The sequence below is a fragment of the Conger conger genome, chromosome 5 (genome assembly GCF_963514075.1).
Source record: "Conger conger chromosome 5, fConCon1.1, whole genome shotgun sequence".
Classification (NCBI taxonomy): Eukaryota; Metazoa; Chordata; class Actinopteri; order Anguilliformes; family Congridae; genus Conger; species Conger conger.
The window spans coordinates 21,460,002-21,470,801 of record NC_083764.1 but is presented as its reverse complement, the minus strand read 5'-3'; the positions used below and the strand labels follow the sequence as shown (position 1 = coordinate 21,470,801).

The 10,800-nt window shown below is 40.8% G+C and overlaps 1 protein-coding gene across 1 annotated transcript; it reads right to left on the bottom strand.

Annotated features, from left to right (window-relative positions):
* Window positions 1-7,348: 7,348 nt before the first annotated feature.
* On the bottom strand, window positions 7,349-10,367 carry pigh (phosphatidylinositol glycan anchor biosynthesis, class H). Its single transcript, XM_061243359.1, has 5 exons — window positions 9,848-10,367; window positions 9,529-9,738; window positions 9,309-9,392; window positions 8,561-8,642; window positions 7,349-8,187 (listed from the first exon to the last, which is right to left on the bottom strand). Exons 1-4 carry the CDS (start codon window positions 10,025-10,027, stop codon window positions 8,571-8,573), a joined length of 546 nt encoding a protein of 181 aa, XP_061099343.1. The 5' UTR covers window positions 10,028-10,367; the 3' UTR covers window positions 7,349-8,187; window positions 8,561-8,570.
* Between the last annotated feature and the right edge of the window lie 433 nt (window positions 10,368-10,800).

Below are 10,800 nucleotides of genomic sequence, written 5' to 3'. Positions count from 1 at the left end.
TGCGGGGGGTGTGAACAGGTAACCGGGGAAAAACTATGACGTGAACTATGACACAGAAGCACAGGACGTGACACTTTGGAGTCAGTTATTGGCATTGGTCATGAGGACCAGAGTTGTTACAATAACAGTCAAGGAAGCCAATATAAGGCTGAGATATAGGGAAATATAATCTGAGACATAGGCCAAATCATAAGCTTACAAAAATCAACTGCTTAGAACATCATGAAGAAGAAAGAGAGCACTGGTGAGCATAGTAATTGCAAAGGGGCTTGTAGGCCAAGGAAGACCTCTACAGTTGATAATGGATAAAAACCTCCATACACCTGAACTAGAGATCAAAAACACTTTTTAGGAGGCAGCTGTGGATGTGTTAGTGACTACTCAGACTTCACAAACAGATCTACAGTGGCTAGACTGCATGATACAAACCACTTGTTAGCTGCAAAACCAGGATGGCCAGGTTACAGTTTGCTAAGTAGTGTATTTAAAAGAGTCTGCAGAGTTCTGGAAAAAGGTCTTGGGGACAGATGAGACCAAGATTGACTTGAATCAAAGTGATGGCATTATTAGCTTGATTGTTTGGCATATGTCTCCTATGACTATTTTCATCTTATTTCTCATAGTGGCTTCCTTGATGTTTAATTGGCAACTCTGGTACTCATGTTATCAAAAACTAAAATAACTGGCAATCAAAAGCGTAGAAAAACTGGATGCTGAAAGCTTTCACGATGGAAGTGATTAGATACACCTGACTAATCAGAAAGAGCCGAGAAGCCAACTGTCCAATTACATTTGGTCCTATGAGGGACTAGGGATGTAATTCCTACACAGATCACCTGAGATGGATGCAAATACTCTCAAACTAAACAGTCTGCACTTTAACCTCATATTCATCGTTTTCCCCCAAAAAATCCAATGTGTTAGAATACAGAGCCAAAAGAACAGAAAGTGTACCACTATCCAAATACTTACGGACTTCATATAGGTGTACTTTTGTTACATGTCAAGATATGTTCTTTTTATGTTGAATGGAACTTTATTACTGTATATTACTTTGAAACATTCAGATGTTACAATGCATGTTCTTCATGTAAACATTTCTACAAAATTAGCTTCTTCCTGAAGTATCTACTAGGTGGGCTACAGTGGTCTGATGGCCTGGTAATTATAATACTAATAATACTAATCTGCTGCAACAGACACAATTCAGAGCTACTGAATACACTAATAATATTCCCAAGTTTCTTGGTTGTGTTTTTCTGTCATATCGCTGGCCACACCTTCCTGGCATGTTGTAACATGCCTCCATGCTAATGCTGCTGTCAGTTGCCATAATGTGATGATCTGCAGTTTCGGTTACAGACCAAGATCATTTCCATTCTCAAGAAGGTAGGAGGGCGAAACAGAACCTGCAGATAAGCAAAGGTGATAAAAGCACAGAAACTTTAAAAAAATGGCCGTTACAACGGACATGTGTTTCTCTGTAACAGAGCCACCCTTCTCCAGGGACAAGGGCGAAAGCAAACCTCCACCCCTGTACACGCTTCAGGTTATCCGCTCCTTCTTTTCATCTCCTTTCCAACACCAAAGGGCTTTTTAAACAGGGAAATCATATGGTCGGAACAAATGCAAAATGGGAAGCTTCAATTTAGTCTGCATATTCAAAATGGAAAGCAATGACAGGCTTTGGAGATGATCCTATGGGAGATGCTCAGGTGGGTTGAGAACGCCTGGCAGAGGCCTCTCTGGACTCCAGATATTACCACACCCCAGCCCGTATTCTCCGACCTTACAACCTGTACCTGTATGAGAGTACAGTACGTACATGACCCTCAGTTGGCAGGACAATCAAACAAGCCACTGTTACACATAAATACTATTTATACTATGATAGCATTGCAATTAAAGGGAAGTTCACTTTCTTCAATTTAAAATAAAAACAATAATAATACTAATAATAATAATTCAGTTTGTTTGTGTTCAATGAAGGTTTTTAAAGATCTGCCAGCTTTATAGCATAGGTTCAGGGGTTTGCGTTCTAACGCTATGATGTCTGATTTCACCCTGTATTTCAGTTCATTTGTAACTGTGTTTTGTGCCTGTTTAAGGATTCTCATACTCTGGGGAGTGTTCAGGGAACTGGAGGTCATCACTGCAGCATTACTTCATGTTTACCCCTCTTTGCTGAGCTGGAAAATAATATCCACTTGGCAAAAGCTCCGCTGCTGGATTTCTTAAAGTCATAGTGCCTCATCATTCATGTGCCATAGACACCTTCATACTCCCTGGCATACGGGCAATGAGGCACTATCACTTTACGCAACACACTCCTGGTACGAGCTCCATACTGAAAAAAAAAAAACAGTTATACTTAATACTTATCATATTCTATTGTCAGTGAACATGTTACTGAACAAATTGAACATTGACAGTGAATTAATTCAAAGCCAGAATTTGTAATATTGTAACGGAGTAATACAAATGTTTTTAATTCCTCTGTCTTCAGGTGCATGGCTTCTGTAGTGTGCTTACTTTTTTTTAAAACTTCTATTTGTAATGGAAATGCATTCGTGACTGCTGCCTCTTGAACCGGTTTCTCTTGAAAATTATATTTTAATCATTCTAACCATCTCAACAGCTGACTAATTAAATTCAATTTGTAACTATTTTGACCCCACTTTACCTCATTTGAAATAATCAATTGTACCCATTGACTTACAGGCTGTCTCAATCAGAATTAGCATAAGGCTATCTCTAGGCTAGCAATCGGGTTTTAAAAAGTAAAATGAGCTGTAACAGGTAGCCAGTGAAGTGATAGGAAGACTAGAGAGGGAGGGAGGGGGGGTTGGTTGTGACATGCTTGGGAAGAAAAGTCATGTGGCTGCACTCTGTATTAGCTGCAGCGGTTCAGTGGTGTAAACAGGGAGACCATCGAGCAAGGGATTGCAACAGTCCAGCATTGCATATTAACACACATCATGTGTGAGTCATAATGAGCAGTCATCTATTGATGGTCTGTAATCTGACGGGCTATCGATTCAAGCATTCAATCCTGTACTTTTATGACGACAGCGGTTGACTATATATCATCACAACTGCAAGAACTGACACAAAAACTGTCCTAACGACACAAATGTTATCCTCAGGTCCCTCTTCACTCAGCACAGGGAAGATTTACGAGGGCGAGGATACATTCAAACTAATTGAGCTATCAGTGGCAAATCTATCTCAACGTAACGGATCTTAGCGATCTTGTCAGTGAGCGCTGCTCACTTAGCCTGAACCACAGGCCAGATCAGAAGTACTTATTCCGGCTCAAATCATGCAGAACGTCATAGGGGTTGACTCGTCGTGGCTGCTGGGTAGGGGCGGTCACGTGGGGGAACGCTCTCGCCTGGGAAGCAGGGAGTGGCCTTGTTCTCACCCTGCTCCCTGTGTGTGTGTGTGTCTTGTGTTGTGAAATGAGGTTTGCACCACAGTACCTGCAACTACTGGAGGAAGAGCCAGGGCACCCCCGGTAACCACCAGCGCCCCTCAGCCCCGGGCTCAGACTTCAGTGGGGGGCGCCTCGACCAATGGGACACAGCACTGGCGTGTGGTCGTGTTTATACAGGCTACTTTGAGGTTTTCCCATGATTTCGGTGACGATTGGCTGGCTCACCTGAGAACGACCAAACAAGTCGAAACGTGGTCCGTCTTACTCACTTTAATAAATATTACCAGGGAACATTAATATAAGTATTATTTCCTACCACCATTTTTACCTGCCACCTGCGCTAAATACTTAGTGCACTTGCTTCTATTCTGCTAGCATACGTTAAGGTTTTCCCATGATTTGGTGACAATAGGCTGTGTGATTTATAATCCAGCGTAAGGGACAGTGTGGGTCTGGATGGCATCAATAGGGCTGGTGACCTACCTCTTGCTCATAGATTCTCATGCTTTTCATTGAATCATTGTTATCAATAAATGGGGGTGGAAGTGCCTGGGGTGTGTGACATAATTGGGGCATCCGTACACTTAATTCTATTATTCTACAGCCTTGAAGTGCTTTGTGCAACATGTAGAACATGGGGGTGGCGCGATGGTGAAATTGTCACGGCAATAAAATAAAGACCTTTTCCAATTCGCAGGAAATGAGTGTGACGCAAGAAAGACGGCAAACGCTTCTCGGTGCTTCAAGGCACCACAGCAACACAATGTGCTTCAAGGCACCACAGCAACACAACGTGCTTCAAGGCACCAAAGGCATTCTGGCACAGAGAGCAAGATATTACTAATCTGTCACATCACCATTCAAATTTTAATTGTGTGTGCTCTAATATACATTACTGTATCATGAATATTTACATTACTATACACATTTCAGTGACATGGGCCCTATACATGTTTGTAGAATGCGTTGTATGTAGGAAAGCAATAGATTCCGCTGTTGTCTATCAGGTGCTAGTCAAACGCATGCTCTGTAAATATGTACATGGAACCATTTTAGACTCAGAGAAAGCAAATAGTGACTGCTGAGCTCTTTTCAAGCAGGCACAAGGTATATCTAGATTTAATTAAAATCGAAGATCAAATCTGTCCATAAGAATTCAGGCTAAATTCAAGCCAAAAGCTTGAAAGCTGACTTTCAGCCCATAACATTCCCCTGAAGCCTACTATCTGGCCCTGTAATCAACCTAGTGCGTTTAGTCTTCCTTCATTTAACAATCCATTAATAAGTTCCTGATTTTGCATACAATCAATTTTGGAAATAACACCGTCTGCCATACATAAATGTCAACACTTCTGTATTTGCATGAGCGTCTGGCAATTACGTAGGCGCCTGGAGTCTACACACCCTTCCAAAGCACAGGTGCATTATAGAACTCAAAGGGCATTTGAATAAACTGAAACTGGATCCTTTTTGGGAAAGGTGGGGGGGGGGTATTGAAGGGACCAGACTGGTGATGCATTGCTCCATAGTCCTGCCACCCGCCCCCGTCTCAAAAACCTGTGGAGCCAATTTGGCCACAGTAAACAAAGAGGGACTGCCGTTGCTGTTACCATCAACAGAGCGTAAAAAGAGGCGGGCGGAAGCAAACGGGCCAGTCAAATGCCCCGGGGCCAGACCAATGACAGGGATTTATAGAAAAACAAGAGTGGGACCAACTACACCCCATCTTCCCCATCAATAAGCCAGGGATTTCAAAACCTGAGAACATGGCGGATGGGAACAGCGGAATCATGTGACATCATCATTATGTGACAGACACTGTGGAAGTGAGGAATTGCACTTTGATAAAGGAACCCAGAAGATACCGATGGCACGTCTCTACGGCAATGTCTGCTGCAGCTGAGTTAGCCTTCATCTGGCTACACAACGCTGCCACGTTGCCCTCTTGTCAAACTCACAATTACATGTGGTCGACAGTGCAAGCAAGGAATTGCGCTTTGATAAAGGAACCCAGATGATATCGATGGCATGTCTCTATAGCAATGTCTGCTGCAGCCGAGTTAGCCTTCATCTGGCTACACAGCGCTGTCACGTTGTCCTCTGTCAAACCATTACTGTGTTAGCTCTGCTACCTGAAACCGTTTCACTTCCAGAGGGGAGACTCTCTTGCTCTCCTCGCTCCTTCTCCAGCGTGATGCTCATTGCCTCCGAATGATAACAACAGGCTAGGACGGAGGAGTATAAATACCCATCCCCCTGCCTGCTCCCAGCAGGGGGCCGGGGAGACTCCCAGACTGAGGGGTGTAGCCCACTCGCCTGGTTCCCTGAGGCACACCACTTTTTCACTCTGTCAGTCCACCTCCAAGCGAAACTATGCCCAAGGAAAAGGTGGACCACTGAAAGACCAAAAAACATTAAAAAGCAATTTGGTGTACGTTTGTTCAGAATTTATCAGATAATGCCATGTTGAATAATTCACAGCATTGCAATAACAATGGGTACCTTAGTGTGGACTAAATAGATAATTACATCGGGCGGTCTGTAGCGTAGTGGTTAAGGTAAATGACTGGGACCCCCAGTATAGCCACAATAAGATCCGCAAAGCCGTTGGGCCCTTGAGCAAGGCCCTTCACCCTGCATTGCTCCAGGGGAGGATTATCTCCTGCTTAGTCTAATCAACTGTACATCGCTCTGGATAAGAGCGTCTGCCAAATGCCATTAATGTAATGTAATGTAACATCGCTTTACAATCACCAAGCAAAGCATGTTTACCGACTAGGACAACAGTTGAAATCTGTTGGTTATGAAACCTCTGCAGCGTTTTAGTAGTCGCATGTGTCACCTTCACTCATGGGAAACCAGTAGATTTTCAAGAGTTGTCCATTGTTTACTTGGCTTTACTTAATACTCAAGTGAAGTGTGAATGCTGAGCATGCAATTAACTAAGTTGATGAGTGTGTCATAGTGCTGCTGTTATTGCACAGGACTAGAGCATTACGACTGACAGCTTTAAAGAGCAATGTTTAGGGGTGATGCTGTAATCTCCACTGGTTTCTTTAACAATGCCTTATGATTGCCCTTCGATTTACAGCACAAATCTTATTCCTGGTTAACCAGCAGAGCAGCTTTTACATTGGGTTCTGAAACGTGTTCACTAAACTTTTGAGACACGGATATGAGACAAGCAACACTTCAACTGACACTGAGCACATCTGACCACACAGATATAATGAATTAAATAAATACCAATAAAAGTTATGGCCCAAACAGCTATAGTAAGTGGAGGTTATGCAATTGCCTTACTGTCTGGATTAAAATGGGTTAAATGAGTGGCACTGAAGCTAAACCACTTCCAATTTAGTGTTGCTAGGACAACTACTAAGGGTAATGGAGTTGTGGAATCCAGTCTATTCTATTTTACTTTCCGTATGGCCCAAAAGATGAGAACAGATTTAATTTGCAGAGTTAATTTTCAAAGTCTGATTCAGGTGAGAGAAATGGTTATACATTATTGGGTTTTTTTTTTGCCACAGAACACAATGAAAACTAGAGTAGGCACAGACATGCTCAGATGTGTATGTATTTAAGTTCCTCCTTCTGCTCACAGCAGACAGTTAACAGCCTCTGCTTTGCATAGTTAACTCTTTAGAAACAATCCCACAACTGCTTGGGTTCCAAAAACATCAAACAAGATGCAGATTTGTTTTGCAAAATTTTTAAATGGCTCTTCTGGGAAAAAGACAGTGTGGGAAGAGAGGACTGTGTTTGCGCAGGTAATTTCATTTAAGAGGGTAGTGTGTGTGTGTGTGTGTGTGTGTGTGTGTGTCTAAAATACATTCGCATAATATACACAATTAAATAATATTCAGTATTCAATGTATATTCAAGATTTTTTATTTTACATAAGCGGTCTTAGTTGCACAAAGGGACTGATTTTGAGGCCCTATCATTTGGACTGAAACCTTGTTAGGGCATCATGTTTTTCTTTCTGTTAGTCTAAACTGGTTTTCCGAGTAAAACAGCTTCTTTTTGTTTGACAAGTTGTAGTGTATTTAAATGTTATTGTTTGGGAACATAAGTGTTTTAGACAGCCTTGCACCTAAACTGATTAACACTGACATGTACTGCCCTCTGTTGGTGAAAGAGTATCCCACTTCAGGGAATACTGAAGCTGGTGTAAAATAACAAAGATTAGGCAAAACTATAAATGTTTCAGTTTTTATAAATTTGAAAAAGACAAAATAATGAAAACTGAAAATAATGACAAAATTACATACAAATGGAACAAAAAATGTAAATCTTTTCAAACTTGGCAAGGAACACCAGACATACTCAGCCACTGAGTTCCATAAATAAGGATGGCTGCCAAAAATAATTTCAGTAAAACAATAGCATAGCATTGAATGTAAATGTGGAAACTTAACACTTACAAACTACATCTCACTTCAATTAATGAAGTCACTATCTAATTTATTTCTCACATGGATAAAACATGTCAAAATTTCATTTAGAAAATTAACACTTTTAGCTACATCATTTATCATGTCATTAATGAATACAAGTGGTCTATTTATTTCTTGTTTCCACGGCTTACAAAAAAAAATTACGTTGTCACTTTCCTCCTGAGTCTAACCTTAAGAGGAGTTTTGCTACATGGCTTAAGTTACAATCCTTGTGATATTCTTCCTTCCATACTGTGGTGGTACATTTCCACATCTCATTGCTCTGAGTTTATCGGTGAACGGAGAAACCTGAAAGAAACACGTGGAACACATGCCATTTATTTTTTTATGAAACGAGTGGCAGCAATAGACACACATTCAAAGTCAACTGAGGGTTACAAAATCAGTCTGCTAAATAAAATCATGGTGTCTTCCCTCATATGATATGCACCAGACAGAAGAAAAAAACATTATGAATATGAACATTCCACACCTTCCTACCTCCCAATTTAGGAGATAGGGGACCTACTGTATACACCTAGTGAGGATTTTGTTCAGTCCCCACCTTAGTGAAATGTAACTACCTTTTTTGTGATTTTATTTTACTAGATGAACACCTTATGGGCACTCACAATGTTATCTATCCCCACTGACACTGGAGCACAGGGGTGGCTTGACTTACCTCTAGTGTGTTAGCTTTGGGCAAGAATTTCCTGACAACTCTTGTATACTTTGACCAAGCAATTCAACCTTGGCTTCGAACTCTGAAACACATAACCAATATTTTATTGACAAATAACACAACAACATGCAGATCAGCAGACACGCCTATAGCAAATTGGACATTGCTACGCATATACTAATTAGAGATCTTATACTACGAGGCAAAACAACCCTGAATTAAAGTCCACGTTTTCAAACTAGAAAGTAAAAAAACAAGTTTGAACAAGTAAATACCATAGACGGCAACAATAGGGGTAACACTTTATAATAAGGCTCCATGAATTGGCATGAACTACTGTAGTTAACTACTACTGAGAATCTGTGTATCAGTAATTCATATTAACACTAATAACAACATTAGTAATGACCAATTTATATTTGAATGAAAAAGTCAGTTCAGGCAATGGTTAACTATTTATAAGTGGGTATACGGTTTGCTAATATATAAATATCATGTAACAAATAAGTTAGCTGTTAACAAATGCAATAATTTCAGGATTAATTCATGTATTTGTCCATCATTAATTAATGTCAACAACATTAGTTAATGCCAGTTCATTAACCTTATTGTAATGGGATCACAATAGGTTTCAAATCGTAACAAAGACAGTCACTCAGGTATCAGTAAAAACTTCAAGCAGTAATCTATTAAACTCTAATTCTGCTCCCAATAGCAGGCCTGTTGTACAATATCCCCCAGGTTTTACCTGAAAAAGAGGGACCACACTGGACAGCGTGTCTGGATCTGTGGGTTCTTTCAGTAAAATGCATAGGTAGTAAATCACTCGTTGCTGAAATCACAAGAGGGGTAAAATATTACAACAAAGAAAGGTGTTGACGGGCAAAACATGTCCATGTACTTGCACTGTTATTTGTTCAATTGACATTCGAAAACAGAAAGTAGGTCCTATGCTTCTGACTCCTCACCATATAAATGGACTCATTAATAACAATGTCTTTGATCTTGCTCATTTCAATGAAGGTGGTGCTTTCTCTCCCCGAGGCGTAAGATGATGACACCTGGACCCCCAAAGACCCAATAATTAGCAGCGTCTCGTGGTCGATTTTGACGAAGTGGATGTGCAGTAGCATTCCCAGCAACGTGACGAATATGGCACCCGACAGGACAGCGGTATTCTGGGATACATAGAAGCCGGTCTTCATTTAACATTGGGATATTAAAAGTGAAACATAACATGCATCACAGTGCTGCAGTTACGGCGCATGGTCGTCCTATGAATCTTACCTCTGTGAAAAAAAATAGAACGTAGGCAACCATCCAGACCGAGCAAGTGTACACCATTATATGACGAAGGGACACCTTGGGCGCACTGACGGTGAACTCTCTGCAGAAACTGGAGTGATTCTGACATGCTAAGAAAATCACTTTACCATTGATATCTGTAAATTGCTCCTCGTCTTCCATTCTGAATGTCTTTTGAACCCTCTCACCAGAGGGTAGTTTGTTAGCTAGCTACCTAACTGTAAGTTACTGGTCAGCTTGACAAATATAACGTTAGGTAGCTAAATAGGCTACTCGAAGGCAAAACTGTAACGTTATTATTATGCTAATTAAGCAGTAGGCTACGCCAAACACAACCCTCGACAGTTGAGCCAACCAGTATTTCACTATAAATCGTCAAAGTGTACGGGAACTGATACATTTTAACAAAGAACTTAGCGCTATCATAAAGTAGTCCTTATAGCATTTGTGTGACTCCCGAATCCGGTCGAGTGCGACAACTTCAAAACGTCGCAATGCATGCTGGGACATGTAGTGAAACCGTGAAGCGAAACCGCTGCTCCACTAAATAAATAATTTTTAAACATAAAATAAAAAACATTTTGAATGGGTTGTTTATATGGCATAAATCAATGTGATTTAACGATCTGTATCAAACGAGACAGATACAATTCACAATTGAGTGATAGTATTCAGGTGAAACTAGTGAACTAATTTATGCGCATATGTGTTTAGATGGATGAATTTCCTAGTATAAAATCGTTAATACAAAGCGTCTCTTCCATTTCCATAAATATGCTACAGCCAGGCAAAGCAGGCAAATCAGCCAAAGCAGACATCTCCGGGGATGTTCCAGACCTATTACCTTTGACCTCTGGCAAATCAGGTCAGATAATTTGACGTGCCTAAATTTGGGACGGAGAATTTTGAATGAAATAGTTTTTACTTGTTAAAAT

What these genes read in the sequence shown, in the direction of transcription:
- pigh (XM_061243359.1), bottom strand. Translation starts at nt 10,027, where the DNA reads ATGGAAGACGAGGAGCAATTTACAGATATCAATGGTAAAGTGATTTTC. An exon ending in TTCTATTTTTTTTCACAGAG is followed by an intron (nt 9,739 to 9,847) that starts GTAAGATTCATA and finishes TATGTATCCCAG; the next exon opens with AATACCGCTGTCCTGTCGGG. An exon ending in GTGTGGTCCCTCTTTTTCAG is followed by an intron (nt 8,643 to 9,308) that starts GTAAAACCTGGG and finishes TATGTGTTTCAG; the next exon opens with AGTTCGAAGCCAAGGTTGAA.